At 36.6% G+C, this 19689-nt stretch overlaps 1 protein-coding gene across 18 annotated transcripts in view; it reads left to right on the top strand.

Moving 5' to 3' along the window:
• The window catches only part of NEDD4 (NEDD4 E3 ubiquitin protein ligase), a 126218-nt gene that overhangs the window by 62934 nt on the left and 43595 nt on the right, over window positions 1-19689 (top strand). For 14 of the 18 annotated variants that reach the window (XM_036262981.1, XM_036262957.1, XM_036262964.1 and 11 more), the window contains 2 exons: window positions 16216-16266; window positions 17634-17695. In XM_036262981.1, coding sequence (XP_036118874.1) covers window positions 16216-16266; window positions 17634-17695 — 113 coding nt within the window. Of the gene's footprint in view, window positions 1-15570; window positions 15602-15798; window positions 15876-16215; window positions 16267-17633; window positions 17696-19689 lie in introns of those variants that run through there. The other 4 variants (XM_036263036.1, XM_036263045.1, XM_036263061.1 and 1 more) reach the window with 4 other exon arrangements.

Raw genomic sequence — 19689 nt, 5'->3', positions numbered from 1 at the left:
AGACCTACTCAAAATGGGTTTGGCTGAACTACCAAGCATAATAGAGACAGACTCATAGAGAACAGGCAGGCTCTGGGGGTGGCCGGGGGAGGGGAGGGTTTTAGCAAAAAAAAAAAAAGAGAGAGAGAACTTATGGACATGGCAACAGTGAGGTGATTTTGGGGTGGGGGGGTGAAAGTGGAAGAGGACATAGAGGGGATAAATGCTGATGGAGAAAAAAAAAATAAAATAAATGGGTTTGGAAGGAAGAGGAAACAATAATGGCCCTCTGCTGGGGTGTAATATTGGATGCTCACTGTCACGAGAACTTAAAACCTCAACTATGATTTTTCTTAACTTGGAGAAAATCCTGATATATGTTTTTAACACTTAACCCCTATTCGTCTGGTGTGGCTCAGTGGATTGAGCATCATCCATGGACTGAGATCCCTGTTTGATTCCTGGTCAGGGCACATGCCTGGGTTGTGGGCTCGATCCCCAGTCAGGGGTGCACAGGAGGCAGCTGATTGATGTTTCTATCTCTCTCTCTCTAAAAAAATAAATTAAAAAAAAAAACCTCTTAACCCTATATGTGTATCTGTAAAACTTTAAACCAGGTAACATATATTATACACAACCTTTCAAGCAGCTCTCTGAGATAGTGATTACAGTCGGCCCTCGTTTATCGCAGTTAATCAGTTCCAGACTCTACCGCGATAAATGAATTTCCATGAAGTAGGATTCTTTATTTATAAATCGAATATTTTCACAGTTAGAGCATAGAAAACCTGTTAATGACCTTCTAAATATGTTTTTAACATTAGAGCCCTCTAGACATGAAATAACACCCTTAGACAAAATAAGACATTAGACGTTACAAATATCATATTATTATTATTGTACATTTAATTACACACACACACAGAGTTCTTTTTTTTTTTTTGGTACGTGCCCCTAGCAGGAACCGAACCCAGGACTCTTTGGTCCTTAGGCCGATGCTCCAACCGCTGAGCCAAACCGGCCAGGGCCACACACAGTTCTTACACACAACCACTAACCTATGAAAATAGTGCAACTTGTTCGATGATGAAGCGATGAAGATGAAGAGATATACTGTATAGCAGAAAAGAGCAAGGTTACTGCTCCTCTAAAGGCACGACCTTAGTAGGGGGGTCTTCAGGTGGTGCAGTGTCTTCAGCAGGTGCATTGTTGTCATCTTCCACTAAAGGAGCACAGGGAGTAGGCAGTGGGTGTCTTGGTGTGCGGCTGAAGAACATCATGATAGGCATTTGCTGGCGCTGTCTTTCATATGCGCAAGGAGGCTTTTGTAGGGTTCTATCGCTCCATCAAGTGCATTCCAGAACCACAATGCATGCATCACTTGTGGGTCCCATTCACCAATCATGTCCACGACTTTCAAGAGATGCTCAAGTGTAAGGCCAACTTCCCCCTCCTTACCCCCAGGAACCTCTGGCTGCTCTTCCTCCTCCTCATTTGCAGACTTAGTCATCTCCACCAGATCCTCGTCAGCTAAGGGATCCGAATGTGTCTCCAGCAGCTCATCCACATGTTCTGGATGATACTCGCCCTCAAAGATCTTCTGGAACGTGTTGTTCACGTAGTCCTCTGCTGCAGGCTGGTCAGCAGAGGCAGCTTCTCCATGGAGAACGACACTCTTCAGATGATACCTCTTCTGGAACTTCTCAAACCAACCCTTGCTCGCTGTGAAATCCATGAACGTTGCAGAAGAGGGTCCTGGTTGAGGTTCATCCACCATAAAGTGCTGACAGAGCTGCCTCACCTTCTCCTGGATGACCAGCGAATCCAACGCAATGTTTTTCTGGCAACTGTCGCTGATCCAAACAGCTAGGGCAGACTCCGTTCTCACTATGAACTTATCACAACTTGTCACGACGCACTTTGCTTCCTTGTTGAAAGAGACAGCAGCTATTGCACGGATGTTCTTTTCATCTTTACAGATGAAACTCATTCAAGTTGTAATGGTGGGCAACCTCCATGATTTTCTTGCCATCTTTGATCATATCCAAGAGTTTCCCCTTTTCCTGGATGGCAAGCATCTTCCTCCGGTGCTTGGTTTCATCGTCAGAAGGCTTAGAAGAAGCAGCACATTTAGGAGCCATTGTGGGGCCAAGTAAAAGTTCTCAGAAATCGCAAACACATGCTTCCCATGCGTAGCGATGTAGAAGTGTGTATTAGAGAAATGATCTTGCATAAGGCTGAGCCAATCAGTGGCCAGGATAGGAAGAGGATAGGATAGCCAATCAGTGAACAGCACGCTCTGATTGGCTTGGTTTCACCACACCTGATATTTTGGAAAAAAGTTATTGCCCACACGCAAGGAGGGTCGAGTGGTTGCACCTGATGTTTAAGGATTTGCAGGGGTGCTCGTATACATAGGCCTACAGTCCATACATACAGTAATTTTAATTTTAATTGTAATACAGGGCTGTATACTTGACTCAGACAACTGAGTGAGCGCCGTATCATTTTCACTGTCTCGATCAACTTTTTAATGAATATATTTGAAAAATCTGCGATAGAGTGAAGCCGTGAAAGTCGAAGCGTGAAGTGCCGAGGGATGACTGCATCTCCATATTGGACCTGGGGAACAAGCTCAGAAAAGTTACATTGACCTAATATCATAAATCTAGTAAATGTTCATATTTGGACCAAAACTCAGGTCTGTCATGTATTCTAAAGCACTTTTCTACAGCACCACAAGCCAAGAGGACATTCATTCTACCCTGCAGCAAGAGGAATCCACAAAACAAACCTGCTTAGAGCAGGTTATTCCAGTGAAAAAAGCATCAGAAAGAAATAAAAGTAATAGTTGTCTAAAGGAAAATTTCCACCCGGACTTCTATACCATCTGATGATTAGCTTTTGCACTCCGTAGAACGCAGTCCAATCAAGTCCTTTCTTACTGCCACTGCTGAGTGAGAGTTAAATTCAGGGACTGTTATTTGAGCACGTTATTACTAGAGAACCAGTTTATCTTTCAAATAATTGCTTCTATTCTTCTGACTTATGACTCAATATTTATAATTACTTTGTTCTTTCTGATGATTTCTGTTGATCAAATAATATACTGTGTATTTCTACCTCCTAAAACACTGTTTGTGAATTTCTTATGTTCTTTTTCTCTAATAACTATTGTAGCCCTGGCCAGTGTTACTCAGTGCTTAGAGTATTGGCCTACAGACCAAAGGGTCGTGGTTCAATTCCTGGTCAAGGGCACATACCTGGGTTGCAGGTTTGATCCCCGGCCCAGTTGGGATGTGTGCCTGAGGCAACCAATCAATGTGTCTCTCTTACATTGATATAACCGCCCCACCCGCCCTCCTCCCTTCCTCCTTTCCACTCTCTCTGAACAGTCAAAGGAAAAAATATCCTTGGATGAGGGTTAAAACAAAACAAAAATAACTATTGTAAACTACCTAAATCATTATAAACTACCTATCTTTTTTTTCAAGTATGTAAAAAATTTTTACTATGGAAAATTTCAAGCACACACAAGGTAGAAAGATTAATGCATTGAGTTCCTATGTGGTCCCTCAGTGAACTCCCAGTTTCAACAATTATCAACATTTTGACAGTCACGTCATTCATCTCCTCTCCTTCCCCCCTCCCTTTGGGTGACTTCTTTTTCAGGAGCATCCTTGAAAAGCTTAACTCAACCTTTCCTTTAGTATGATGAGCTAAACAATTAAAAAAAAAAATCAGTCAGCTCAGGGGACCTGTCTGATACCCAGGGCAAGAACTAAAGATAAAATCTTAAAACCAGAGAGTACTGTTTCACTAAAAATTTTTTCAGAACTCCATCTGTTCAGTACAGTAACCACATGTGGCTATGGAGATTTTTAATTAATTTAAATTAAATCGTATTTAAAATTCAGAACCTCATTTGCACTAGCCACATTTTAAGTGCTCACATGTGATTAGTGGCTACTGCACTGGACAGCACAGATGTGGACTGTCCCATTGTTCTATTGGACATGAAGGTTCCTCTACATTCCTTTTGAGTTGGGAAGCAGTGATAACCCCATAACTTGAACAGGCTCAGTGTGCTGAGGAAGGAGCCTAAAGCTGCAGAGCTTGGTAGCTGCGGCGGCTGAAGGAGGGGAGCCACAGCTAATGGGCCTATTTTTCTCCACTGGTACCTGTCTTGCTATTTAAGCAAGAGAAATTTGTCTTTGAAGGAATCCTTTGAGTTCTTATTTTCTTAAACAACAGTAACCCACACTCCCCCACCACCACCTTCTTTTCCTGTTTTCATTGATATATTATATTCTTGAATAAAAATTCTGAATCTCCAACCTTGGGAGAAACTTTGAAAACTGCTTTATAGGTCAGCGAAACTTACATTTGACCAGATAATCAGGTCAACAAATCGGAAGAATAATCTGTTTCTATTTCTGAAATATTTTTTAAACTGAGAAAAGACTCTTCATTTCAAAAAGTAAAAATTGTTAAAGATTTCATTCTATCACTACATAAGTAGTCTTGTACTGAGGTCTACCAAAAACAAAAAACAAAACACTGCTTTGGGAATCATTTGATAATTGATGATTTTGTTTGTTGTTTAGAGGTATCCTTTGACCAGTCCTTCCAGGTCTTCTCCCAATGAGCTTATCTTACCAACAATACATCTTTGAATGTAATCACCGGTCACTGTGCATCATTAGTGCTTAGTGCTATTTATTGATGATTCAGGAAAATACTATTGAAACTCCAACAAACAGAGTTTGCTTTTAAAATGTCTTTTGTTGTGAAATACAAAAGAGTAGAAGACATCATCCCATCTAAGCAAGGAAGACACAACAAACCTATTTAATATAGTTTGAAATTAATTTAGGAGTTAATTAGGATTGGAGAGTTCAAATGATTGTAGATTCAAGGCTGCTCGCCCGCTAATCAGAGGAGTTTGCAGGAGGATCTCCTTATTAAACTAGTCTATAGCTTGAAAACTGCCTTGCAGCAGAGTTCTCCAGACCCACTAATGCTAGCTGCTGTTGAACACACTGAAGAAACAGGTTCAGTGGTTTATGAAGTTCAGTGGTTTATAAAGTTCAGATGCAGTAGTTTAGATGACTAAACTAGAATTTGGAGCAATTAATCTAGCAACTACCCTAAGCAAGAGCTAAATAGTGACTTCCTACTATGTGAAAGGCATCGCTAGACCCTGCACAATATGGTGAAACTTAGGAATTATTTTTAACCTTTCTTTTTAACATTGTTTAAACATTCTTAGATTGTATTTAAACTAATACATGAGGTCATTTTATCTGAATCTAAGTCTGCATGAGTTGTGGATTTTGCCTCTCGTGGGTGTATTTTTTTAAATTTGTAGATGGTATCAAACATCAGAGTTGTCATCTCATGAGACTTGAATAATAGAATTTCACATGAAATATTGTCATGCTACCAACTCTCTGCAGATTCCAAGTGGTGGATTCCGTGTGCCAGGGATGGGAGTGGCTCATGGTCACTAGGGGGCAGAAAAGGTCAAGAACAGATGCTTGGGGAGAAGTGTAGGGAAAAACTTGCCCCACTTCTTCATGAGGAAGACAACCTCGTACAACTCAAGAAAATACAGTTCAGTCCTGGAGGAAGGAAAGCCAGTACATGATCCAGGAACATAGGCCATAGTCAAAGCGGTGACAGATGTGGTCAGGGAATCAGTAAACCAGTCTGGAACCCAAACATTACCAGGTTATCACACTCATGACAGTGGACAAAATTCAAGTCCAAGTTGAAGAAAGCAGTCAGATTGTAGGGAGTGGAGCAGGTCATTTAACCCTTTCTAACATTTTCCTAACACTGTTCATACTGATCCTCTTGAAATGGAAAGTGGTACTTGCAGTCGAAAGGGAAATATGATAACCATCTTCTGTTGCTATTGTAGCATTTTCTGTCATATTACTGAGTTGGTTTTATAATGTTAAAACTATTACTATTTTCTTCCCAATAAATTCTCTTCACGTCATAGAGTACTTCTTCATGTCGAAATAGCTAGTTTTTACAAAAGAGGGATTAACTGATCTAAAGATATAATTTTCTAATAGGCCATTTCAAAAAAAATTTTTTTATTAATAATTTAGAATTTACCTCTAGGTATTAAATACCCATAATGGCAGGACAGATTGGGATATGACAAAGAATAAAAGTTTTTCCTAATTCTTCTCCTATATACATCCATAGAATTCTGTATTTTTCCTTCGGTTTTTACACACATTTTAACCGAGGTGCATGCTTGTCAGCCGCACGGGACTGTATGCTCCCTGCTATCGGGAACATTCCCCCACACTTAGCATAGACTTGACTATGGAAGCCGATCACTGACATCTGTTGACCTCACAGAATTTATAGTCTAATTGGAGTAGAGGGGACTATAACACAGATGTTTAAAGATACACAGTGAAGTAGAATTTCAGAGGAGGAAATTAGCAGTTTAGTCTCATCAAGAACATTTTCATTAAAATACCTTTTAGCTGGGCCTCATGAGTGGGTAGGATTTACAGAGAGAGAGAAAGAAACTTTCCAGAAAGCAGAAGTGAGTTTGAGAGCAAAGGCAGAATATTCTACTAGAGTGGTTTATATTAGTAGATAAGACCATGAAATAGATCGGAAAAACAAATGTGGAGGGCCTAGAATCCCACGCTAAAGAGTTTTTAGTTTTCCCTCTGGATCAATATTTTTGAAAAGTGTTCCCCATTAGTCTGTAAAATGCCTCATATAGAACCCATTTCATTGGCAAATAAGTTGGTATAATGCCACATGCTGTATTTTTTGGAATGTCACAGTGCACACTAGTAAAGTTCAGGTCCTAAAGTCCTACGGGAAATAAACTTTTGAACTTCCTTTAACCAAGTGTTTCCCAAATATGTGACCACATTTGAACTCTTTTAGTATCCAGCAAATCTATTATTCCTCAGAGCACACTCGGGAAATGCAGTAGCCAATAGCCAATCTTCAAAGGTTTTATGCAATAGCCAATCTTCAAAGGTTTTGAAAAGTGGATTGTCATAATTAGAAAATACATTTATATTTTTACTGCTGAAGCTAGAAAGAAATGCATATACATAGACACCTGACTCATTTTGCTTTTTTGTTGTTGTTGAGAGTATTACAGATGTCTCCCACTTCTTCCCCTTTGCCCCCTTCAGCCATGCTCCCACCCTACCCCAGGCCTAGAGGGATTCTGTTAAGATGTCATCTTTGTCTTAATTTACATGGTATGTTATCTTAAAACAACCAAGTTCATTTGGAAGTCGGCAAGATAAAAATAGATACATTTAGATGCCCTGCTTATTCATCTTCAGCTGTTATCAGTCAGTGCTCACTCTTCCTGGTTTTCTCCAAGGATTAAATAGAGATGTGGTTCTCAAGGTGTGACTGCTGGATCCGATGCATGAGTATTACCTGAGAACTTGTAAGAACTGTACGTCCTCAGGCCCCATCCCAGACTTGCTGAATCAGAAATTCTGGGGGTGAGGCCCAGTGATCTGTCTTTAGAAAGCCCTCTGAATGATTCTGACACACACTGAAGTTTGAAAATCACTTGAGATGGCTAACCTAAATCTTTTGAAATGCTAGATTAGGTTGAGAGCAGAAGTTTCTAGATGCTTCTAGACACTTCCTTGGCTGCCACAGCTTTTGTTTATCTATTTTAAAGTGATTATTGTAGTTTATCTTTGCACACTTACTTGTGTATAAATTAAATATCTTAGATTTTACACAGCTCTTTGGTTTCTTAGAATTAAAGTCACTATATCTTTCTCAATAGTGGTAGCCATCTGCTAAATTTGTCTCTCATTTAGACTATTGATATAATTCCCCTGAGAACATTAGCTTCCACCACTTCGTAAGTTTACCTTTTCTTTCCCTGGTAGCTTGGCAGACATTTCTCGAAAGAAAAAGACAAAAGTAGTATCATAAGTAAGTGGCACTCAGAAGAGTAGACTCTGTATCTGTTTATTTTCTATCAAGAATGAATATTTTTCTGTCTGAGAGGAAGAGCCTTATTCCTTTTATCAATTATCTAGCTATGACCCTGGCCTGTGTGGCTCAGTTGGTGAGTGTCATCCTAGGTCCCAAGAGGTTACCTGTTCAATTCTCAGTCATGGCACATGCCCAGGACGCTGGCTCCATCTCCAGTAGGGGGCGTGCAGGAGGCAGCCCCCTTTCTCTTTCTAAAGAATCAATAAAAACAGATTTTAAAAATTATTTAAATAAATTATCTAGCTGTGGACATTTTCTGGTTAAATTACAACTTTGTACTTTAGTCTTTTTATTTTCCTTTGTTTAGAAATATAAATTTGAAATAATGGGAAAACTTTACGAACTGCTCTCCGTTTTAGAGGAGGGGAGAAAAGTTATAATAAATGCGAAATGTCTCACCTATATCGCCATCTAGTTGAGGGGCATTCAAAAAAATTGCTTCTAAAAGTACATTGGATATATTACATTTTAATTTTGAAAATAATTATAAAATCTCACTCATGTTTCATACACACAACCTGATTCCTATCACTCCTTGTCTGCTTGATTCCCTCTCTTCTGTAGCGTATTAAAAATATGATTTATATTTGAAAATCCTCACAGTAAATTATAAACTTAACTTTAAAGCATGTAGAGATAGAGGAACCTGTCAAGGTAAATCATCAGTTTTCACAAGTTTGTGATGATTATAAAGTAGAGACCTCCCCAAAGAAATGGAATTTCAGAGAACTCAAACTGAAACTGATTTAGACAGAGGTTTCTCCTGGCTCCCTCCCTACCTCTGTCTAGTAGGTAAAGAAAAAAATCCCTTTAAAAATGTGAAGGTTGCTAAGGACTGTAGAACACATGCACCCAAATTTTCAAGTAGTATGAAGCTATTGTCAAAGAACAAGTACAGTTTGTGTCTTATAGTTAAATCTACCAGACAGGCTGGCTGGCTGCATAAGTCACAAGGTTGGGACATTGAATGTTTGCTTTAAGCAAAGACATCCGGTTTCCATAGCAGTATGATTTTATAGCATAGATCAGATTATACTGTTTATTTAGCTAACACCATTTTCCCCTCAACCTACTGAAAAGATTGAATCAATAAATCTTGAACTTTTTAAAAAAATGTTTAAAATAAGCAGGTCATAACATAGAGTGAGTCTGTATATGAGTAGGAAGGTAGAAGCTATGCCAATGAAATTTTACTTAATAAGATTTGTATACATTAGAAATAAAGCTAAATTTAGAGTCGTTTTCATAATCCTTTTTTCTGTTTATAATAGTATGAAACCATGTAGTGTTGATTTTGAGAGGATGTTCATTAAAAATAATAGTTTTTATAAAATTTAGGAAGCAGAAAATATGTGGTTCCTTTTTTTTTTTTTTAAATACTATAAATGGGTTCATTCATATAAATTCTGCTTATTTTTCTCAGAGATTCACATGTGCTAATAGCCTCTGTCAAAATATTGACTTTTCATGTGTTCAAATCAAGAAAACATTTAACCTCTTAACTCATAAATAGTTTAAATTCTACTTTACATAAACAGGTTTTCAGATCATTTTACTTTTAGTATCTCAGCTTCAGAGCTTTTAACTCTACTTAGTCTTTTATGGTCTCTGAAATACCTCTTGATCTCTTGACTTAATTCAAATAATATGATTAACGATGGCTTGAACATATTTATAGCTATGAATCTATTTAGTTTCTTTTTTATTACTCACCCCAATTCATTTTTTAAATTTTAATTAATTAATTTATTTTTGTTACAGATGTTTCTTCTTTCTCTCCCATTGACTCCCTCCTCCCTGCTCCTGTCCCCAATTCATTGTTTTAGAACTAGTGATCTATACAGAAGAACCATGACATTTCCTCATAGAGAATTTGAATATAGTTGTGTAAAGACAGTTGTTATTGATACTGAGTAAGATATTAATTCAAATGCAAACTTCTTGATCTTGATCTTTTTTTTTTTCAATCCTTACCTGAGGACATTCTTCCATCTATCTTAAGATAGAGTGGAAGGGAGGGAAAGAGAGGGAGAGAGAGAGAGAAACATGGATGTGAGAAGGACACATCGACTGTTTGCCTCCCACATGACCCTGACCAAGGCCAGGGATGAACCACAACCAAGGTATGTGCCCTTGACCGGAATCGAACCCGCAACTTATTGATCTGCGGGCCGACACTCTAACCACCAAGCCAAACTGGCCAGGGCTTGATCTTGATCTTTAATCTTGATTTTTATCTTTGATAACTTGTATGTGCTTTGGGCTTACTCAGGACACTCTTTCCTTCTGCAGCACCTAATCAGTCAATCATTGAAACCAGTTTCCATTTCAGATGAGTTCAGATTAGTTCACTGTAGTCTTTATTATTACACAAAATAAAAATTGTCTTGTGTATATATGCAAAATGATAAATACAAGTTATTCACCGAGGCACTGTTTGTGATGGCAAAAGATTAGGAACAGCCTAAATGTCTATCGATAGGGAGGGAACTGGTTCAGTAAATGCTGGTGTTCCATTCAGTGGTACACTATTCACCCATTAAAGAGGTAACGCATCTCTTTGTGGTCCAGTATGGGGCAAGGTCCCATTTTCTTATTGTCGAATAAGAAAAAAGCAAGATGCATAACAGTTTGTCAAAGAAATATCTGAAGAGATATCCACATGCCAAAAATGACGGCTATTGCCTTTTGGAAAGACAGCGAGTGAGTTAGATAAGAAGCTAGAAACCCGTTTTTTCCTTTCAGTTTTGCACCCAGTGTAACCTGTATTTTAAAGTCACTTAAAAAAGTTATTTTGATTAGAAAAGTGCTGATAGGTAAGTCTGAAAACTAAAACTATACTATATTTAACGCTCATGTATAAAACTCATTTTTACTGAATAAAAAGCATGATTAAAATTAAAAGTTGGATATTACGACAGAAAACTTGGGCAAAGTTGTTTGGCTCTGGTTATGAGGAAGTGGTTCTTCCTTTAATATTTTGCTTTATATTGTAGATTTATCCTGGGAAAGTATTTGTAACTCAGATTTCATGGAAATTCTTTTTAAAGCCAAGTATTCTTCAAAGCTATGACACTTTAACTTATCTGTTTTTAAAATCAATGTTTTGTAATATTGGGCTCTCTTAACACTCAACGTCCAGTCATTCTTCAGCCTTATCAAAATTAATAAGTTTGTCCTTCTAAACTTAGAACCACCCATAGTTCTGATAAAAATTTGGTGCAAAATAAGCAATTGGAATGTTTCCCTTTTCATATTCTAAAAATTGTTTTAAGAAACTTAAATTCATATATTTAAAATATTAGAAAATGTATTATTTGCTGACTAAAATGTGCCTACTGGAGTTTAAAATCACTTGCTCTTCTGAATTCTTCTGTAGATTTTCAGGTAGTCTTAAATTAATTATAGTTTACCAAATTCAGATTTGCTTTCTGAACTAAGTGGCATGCAGTTCGAATATAGGAAATAACTCTTGCAAAGAAATGCTTGATATTCAGAATTTGGAACAATTGGTTGGCTAAGAAAACATTAATGAACATCACAGACTGACTTGCTTCACAGGAATGAATTTAAAACTATTACTGTTTCTTTGTAAATGGAAAAAGAACTTCTAATTGTCTATATTTATAGCAACCATATGTTCCAGACTTTCCAGGATCATTCCTCGTTTCATATTCTCCATCGTCTCCGACCAGGCATATTGATTTTTAGTTTGGAAAATGTGTTCATTCTTCTAATAGAAATATAATTCTTTGGAATCATTTCACTTTAAGTAGAAGTTAAGAAACTTATTTCAGATCACTTGTTTCAAAGAAGAAAGACTTAAGGAAGACGTGGGACAAGAAATTTTTAAAACACATTTTTATATGCCAGAGTTACCCGAGACATGAAAATTTTCGTTGTGTGGGATTCTCGTTCTATGCTTTTGTTCACGGAATGCAATCGATGAACAGGAGTATGGAGCAACAATATATGGGATTAAATGTTTTCTTTCTGTCCTGCAGTGACCAAGCACTGCCCCTGTAATGAACAATGAATATCTAGGGAAGATTTATAAGTTAAGAGTTTTTCAGAAATAAGGAATACAATAAACACATGGAAAGATATTCCATATCGTTGGCCATTACGGAAATTCAAACAAAGCCACAGTGACATATCCCTTCACATCCGCTAAAGGGGCTATTATAAAAAAGATAGGTAGTAATTAATGTTGGCAAGGATATGGAGAAATCAAAACACTCTTACAGTGCTGGTGGGAATGTAAAATGGCGCAGCTGCTTTGGAAAGTATCGCAGTTCCACAAAAGGTTAACAGACTTACCGCATGACCCATAATTCCACTCCTTAGTCTACACCCTAGAGAAATGAAAACATATGTTAGCACAAAAACTTGCACTCAAATGTTCACAGCAGCATTATTTATAATAGCTAAAAAATGGAAACCTCAATGTCAATCAGCCGATAAATGGGTAAATAAATGTGGCATATCCATACAGTGTAATATTCAGCAATTTTTTTTAAAAAAAGAATGAAGTACTGATACTTGCTACAACATGAATGAACCTTGAAAACATTATGGTATGTGAAAGAAGTTAGGCATACAGGACTACCTACTATATGACTCCATTTATATAAAATGTCCAGAATAGGCAGACCTGAAGAGATAGAAAGTAAATTGGTGGTGGCCTAGGCCTGAGAGAGAGGGAGGAAATGGGTATGACATGTTCTAAAATTGTACACATTGAGTGGGTGAATTGTATAAGATGTGAATGATATCTCAACAAAGCTGTTATTTTTAAAAAGTGGAGACGCAGTGTTTTGTTCACAGATTAAGACAGTTTGTTTCATGCCTCCTTTACCTCTGGTTCTCAAACAGAGACAGTTTTGTCACCAGAGGCAAATGCCAGGAGACATTTTTGGTTGTCACAGCTGAAGGAGGAGTGGTACTGGCATCCAATGGACAGAGTCCAGGGATGTTGTAAAACATCCTTCAGTGCGTGGAGCAGCTCTCACACACACACAAAAGAACTACCTGGCTAAAATTGTCAGTAGTACCCAAGATGAGAAACCTTGTTCTATGCCTGTGTTACTCAAGTGATAATTTATCACAGCCCTAAACTAAACTAGTTGGTTAGGCTTCAGTCTCCGGCCATGCTCCTTTGATTGTATGCACCTGTTTGAAATTTCCACAGACTGGTCCAGAGGAAAGGGAGTTCATTACAGAATCCATCATTTCAAATATAACAGCTAACACTTATTAAATGCTTACTCTATGCTGGGTGTTATCATTATTCCTGTTCTTCTAGAAGTGCCCCCCCTCCCCCACTGTTCTGTGGGTCTTACACGACAGAGCTGTTATTCTGAGAGTTCCCTTCTTTATCATTCTGAGCATCCTCTTTGCTCCTCTCCTGTTTTCAGTCCTCTCCCTCTGCTCTTACCATGGCGAACTCCCCATGTTGGCGAAGTATATCCTCCATCACATTCCTAAGAACACTGATGTCTGAAAATGTCTTTATTCCACCCTTTTCATTGAAAAAGATAGTTTGTCTTGGTATAGAATTCTATGTAGGCAATATTTTTCTCTCATAATTTTGGAGGCATTATATCTGTTGTCTTTCCGTTTGGGGTATGATCTGTTTTGTGTCCCTCAAAACATGGAGAAGTGCTTTATCTCTGATCCTCTGAAAAGTCACAATGATGTGCCTTGCAGCGGGTCTTTTTTTCATGCAGTTTGCTTAATACTCAACGGGGCCTTTCACTCTCAAAATTCATTTCCTTGAGTTCAAGGAGAGTTTCTTAAAATGGTTTTTTGAGCATTTCCTTCCTTTCCTTTTTTTTTCTGGAATGCCTATTATTTATATGTTAACTTTTAAAAATAAGTTTTTATTGATTTGTAGAAAGGAAGGGAGAGAGAGAAACATTGATTGGCTGCCTCCTGCACACTTTCTACTGGGGATCAAGCCCACAACCTGGGCACGTGCCCTGACCGGGAATCAAACCTGTGACCTCTTGGTGCATGGGTTGACACTCAACCACTGAGCCACACCGGCTAGACATAGATGTTAACTTTTTAAATGTATCCTGTAGTTTTTTTATTTAGACATTTATCATTTTAGAAATTTTGTTTTTAGTTCTACTTTCTGAGAAGTTTTAAAAACTTTATCTTCCAATTCTATCTTAAACTTTTTATTTATAATTTTTGATATCTAAGAGCTCTTTCTTGTTTTCTGCTTCTCTTTTATAGCCTCTTAGTCTGGTTGGCAGATATTTATTTCATCTCTTATTTCTGAGAATATTAATACAAATTTTCTAGAAGTATTTCTCCTACAGTCTGATTTGATTCCTATTCATCTGACTCCCTTCTTTCTGTTTGCATTTTGGATTAGGTCTCTGTTTTTCAAGTTATAGACATTCCTCAAATATTTAGTGGTCACTAACTATTCATAATGTGTAAGATTTCAGTGTTTATTTCCTCCTGACATCACTTATATTGTATTCATACCCTCAAAATGTATAATCTAAATTCAACCATGAATAAACATTAGACAAACCCAAAGTGAGGGACATTCTGTAATTAGCCAGTATTCTTTAAAAATGTCAAGATTGTGGCCCTGGCCAGTTTGTCTCAGCGGTTAGAGCGTCGGCCTGCGGTCCAGAGAGACCCGGGTTTGGTTCCCGCTAAGGGCACGTACCTTGGTTGCAGTTTGTCCCTGGCCCTGGATGGGTCGTGTGGGTGGCAACCACTCGATGTGTCCCTTTCACGTTGATGTTTCTCTCTCTCTCTCTCTTTCTCTCTCTCCCTCCCACTCTATCTGAACAAAAAATGAAAAAATGTCTGTGGGTGAAAATAAAAATTAAAAAAAAAGTCAAGATTGTGAAAGTCAAAGACTGAGGTACTTTCCAGATTAAAAGAAACTAAGGAGACATGGCAAATGCAATGTATGATTCTGAATTGGACCCTGGATCAAAATGAGTGGGACGGTTAGCAAAATTTGAGTGAGGTCTGTAGGTTAGGTAATAGTATTCCTGGTTTTGATCATTGTGCTATGGTTATATAAGATTTTAACGTTTGAGGAAGATGACTGCTTTTTTCTTTCAATTACTTTTCAATTACCCTATTGCCCCTTTCTCTGACTGCTTGATATTTTTTCGCAAATGCTTTTTATTTTTCATATTAGATAAACTCTAATTAACATAAGTTTTTTCCTGTCATCTTCAATCATGTGTTAAACCCATCCACTGATCTTTAAATCAGATATATCTTTCAGTTCTAAAATATGTATTTAATTCACTTTTAGAGTTTCCATTTCATTACTGAGATTCCCCATCCCTTCATTCATTATGGCCTTATTTTTCATTTAAGTTCTTAAACACCTGTATAATAGCTATTTTAATTTTCCTGTCTTCTTATTTCTATATCTGGCTTATCTTGTGGTTGGTTTCTTTTCATTGTATTTCCTTTGGTACTGGATTTATGTTTAGTAATTTTTTATTGTATACAGGAACACAATAGAGATGATGAATTTTGTTATCTTTCCCTAGAGGGTGTTGATTTTTGTTCTAGCAAGTTGCTAACAGAACTCCACATGCTCTCTTATCAGGTGGACATTAATGAAATCTGTGCTCAGTCTTTTCAGCCTTCCAGCTGCTGCCTTTCACTTACGCAGCTCAAGAATCAGCTGGGAATTTGGGGAGAGTATATATATAGGTTTGGAGGACTCTTGTGGCTTCTTTCTTTTAGGGATTGTCCCCCTCACTTTCCAGTTGTGCTGTTAACCTCAAACGAGGTCTACAAGTAACTCCTCAACAAGTAAGATTTCAGACTTCTGCGTAAGTTCCAATCACGTCACCATCTGAACTGTGGAGTACTACCAGGTGAAAGCCATTTAAATATGAATTCTACCCAGTATAGTTATTTCTTTCAAGACTGACTTCCTTCCAGTTTCTGCCAGCTTTTGGTCAATCTGTGGTGCTTTCAAATAGTTATTTCTGTATGTTTCAGACTATATAATTATTAGCTGCAAAAGGATCAATCTAATCTACTCTATTCTACCATGACTGGAAGTTACACCATATTACTTATATTTTCGATTCATATTTATAGGTTTGAAAAATATATTTTCTATATATTTTTTGTGAATGAAGGCAGGAGCTCATCAAACATTTTTAAAAGGATTAAGCATATTACTAATCTTTTTTTTTTTTTCTCTTATAGACAAGAGATGATTTCCTAGGTCAAGTGGATGTTCCTCTTTACCCATTACCGGTTAGTATAAATGTTCATGGTTTTACTTTTTATGTTTATTGTTTTAATTTTAATAAATATATAAAATGAACAGGGTCGTTAATATAAGCATTTGATTTCTAAAATATGCACTGTTGCCATTTTTTGAGTATGTTATTTTCTGAAAACACATGTCAATTTTCTGTTTTAATTTTATCTTCAAGATTCCCTTTCATAAACCCCAGTAAGAAATAGAACCACTGAAGTTTGTTGACATCATGAAAACATTGTTTGAGGAAGATCAGTCTACTAAATAACTAGAATGGGTAGAGCCTAGGCTCACAGAATGAAACTAAGATGAGTTATAGTAATCTAGGTGTGAAACTGAATCTGGACCAAGCATAGAGCAGTGGAGGAAAACAAATTCAGGAAACGTTTTATACTAAAACTATATTGGATCAAGTTTCTGACAGGGGGGCTAAAAATAAGCAACAGGTACAGATAGTACAGGCTGAACTTGGGAGATGAGGGTGGCATCACAAATAGAAAAATTAGGAGGAAAAGCTCTTTTGTTTTGAAATATGATCTATTTATTTATTTATTTTGCCATATTGAATTTCACTAGAAAACTGGAGAAATGAAAACTTAAAGCGGGCAGCTGACAGAGATGTGAAAATAAACTGTGTAGGGAAAAGGGATTGAGAGTTATCACTATTGAGGTCAACAGCAGAAAATCTGAGAATGATTGGCTGTCCAAAACATTGAACCTTAGACAGTGTGGGTCTGTCAGAGGATAAAGAGAAGACAGACAAGGAGAGACAGGAAAAGAACCAAGTAAAGTAATGTCATGAGAATTCAAGAGTTTCATGACTGAATGGGTAGTTAACAATGCAAAATGCAACAGAGAAGTAAAGGATAATAAAAGCTAAAGGCTGCTAAACTTGATAAGAAAGAGAAGTAATACTTCTTTACTATATCAGTCTTTTGAGCTCTTTCTTGTCTCTCTACCATCTTCGGAGATTACAAGCTTTTAATAATATATTGAATTCAGTCTTACTTTCCACGCTGTTTACTTTTTTATTCTCCTAGAATTGTCTCTATGCTCTAACCATGCCAACTTTCTGACATGGCATATCCCACTAACCACTCTACTGTTTTTTCACTTCCTGCCCTATTTTTGGCTCCACAACACACCTGTTCAGCTAGTTTTAGACTGAGTTGTGATGCCGGTTGCAATTCCTATGGTGCAGGAAAGAGAGAGCACTATTGATTGTAACCATTTAATCCAAATCTACTTTTTTCTCAGTTCTAACTTCAGTTATACCTTAGATCATAGTTGATGAATATTCTTGAAAAGTACATATTTTGGTGTTATAGATATATCTTGAAAACCCACTGTTTTATTCTAGACAGAAAATCCAAGAATGGAGAGACCATATACATTTAAGGATTTTGTTCTTCACCCAAGAAGGTTAGTAAATATATAATAGTAACATATTAAGTTTTTAAAAAATTTCTTCATTATAATTTACAGTAGCTGCTTTAAATTTTTAAGATTTAAACCTTTGCAAATAGACTACTTCTAAATATATATGTAACATATTATATATTATGTATATAAACTGTATTATTTTATCTGATTACAGAATAATATATACATAGTACAAAAATTCTGAAAATACAGAAAAGTGATCACACCCTTTTGGGAAAGATTTGTCCCCCTAATACTTATCAGACTAAAATCTATCATTTTATATTGAATTTCTATAATAAAGTATATATAATTTTTTCATACTATGCTTTAAAATATCACAAACATCAGCTCATCTAAAACTAATATCCAACTTGACATGCACAAAACCAGTTTCAGAAAAACCTAACTATATTTTGCAGACTTTATTAAAAGTTGTATTTGAGAAAACTGAAATATTTAGAGAAAGTAACATGAGTAAAGACTGGAATTTAAAACCCATAATTTCATTTTCCTAAACTAAATTACTTGATTTTTGTCAAAATTCTAAAGTTTAAGCTGAAAATAAAACTTCTTTTGATCTTCCGTACCACATAGTCAAGTAAAATGTAGTTAAGACGTGTGTGGATTTACTGTCAAAAGGTCAAAGTAAAGCAGAGGAAGGACATCTGTGAAAACAGAATTTGTCTTGTTTTTAAAACTAGAAAATGCATTTAAAAAGCATACAATGGGAACTTAGCAAATTATTTTTATTTAAAAATTATTTTTAAAAATTACTCTCTGTAATATATTTAAAATATTAAAACAAAAGGAACGGTGCTCTCTAACTATTCATATTTACTTTCTCTAAGAGAAGTCACATATTTAATTTCTATAGAAGTCTTGGACTATAAATCTCTTCCTTTGATTTTAGACTGATTGTAACATCTGTATACCAAGAATAACTAAATTAATATTTCTTCTCTTATTTGGTTGCCCTAGTAGTCTGCTTTTCAATTTGTCAAATGCTTTCTAGTATCCTTATCTTTAAAAACTATAACAATTTACATCTTCTGTCTGCACTGGATGTTACTGCAAGTGCCGACAGAACTTTATTCAGATAGGAAATGAACTACATTCCTAGATTTTTTTTTAGCCCCATTAAGTCCAAACCCACAGACTTATTATCTAGATGGAAAGATATGAAACATCATTGCAGAGAAACTCTTCTGTAAAACATTATCGGAGCAACTTTTCTGTATCTATCTTTTATAGCAACAAGTCGGTGTGTTCACAATCCTTTATATATGGTGACGGGCCACCATTAGTGGCCTTGGAAATAAGCATCAGGGATTTTATTGGCCACTCAGGAAAGATACACTTTCTAAATCCGAGAGAACTATACACAGAAGAACAGCTAAAAAGATTAAGGGAGCTAAAAAGATTAAGGGAGGCATGGAGGAGGCGTATGTCCTGAAGATAGAATAAAAGGATTAGGACTCCTGTCTAGAAAGACAAAGTCTAATTAGTTACATAACTGATATCTATAAAAATCACCAGAAAACAAATAAACAAAAAACTTAAATAGAAAGGTGGGACAAGCAAAGATTTCCTAAGTAAACAGGATGTTAGAACTGATGGGGGCAATAAGTCTTAAATTAGAAGCCTAAGAAAGACAGGTTTAAAAAAGAACTTATATGCATATATGCATAGCCAGTGGACACAGACAATAGTGTGGGGAAGGCAGGAGGGGGTGGAAACAGGCAGGAGGGGAAAAGAGAAGACATCTGTAATACATTCAACAATAAAGATACGAAAGAAAAAAAAAGAAGCAACCACAATAAATAAATATTAATACAGTGGGTAGCAGCCTTTCACTTAGACAACTTGTTATTCAAAGAGATGATACAATATGAAAATAGATTCGGTAAATTAGTGTACGACAGATTTAAACTGCTGTCAAAGACAGTAGGTTTCAGACAGTTATCAAGCTTTGCTCTTCACTCTTACCCTCT

Source organism: Molossus molossus, unplaced genomic scaffold (genome assembly GCF_014108415.1).
Source record: "Molossus molossus isolate mMolMol1 unplaced genomic scaffold, mMolMol1.p scaffold_m16_p_1, whole genome shotgun sequence".
Lineage (NCBI taxonomy): Eukaryota > Metazoa > Chordata > Mammalia > Chiroptera > Molossidae > Molossus > Molossus molossus.
The sequence above is the reverse complement of the archived record's forward strand: the minus strand, read 5'-3'. Positions and strand labels throughout refer to the sequence as shown.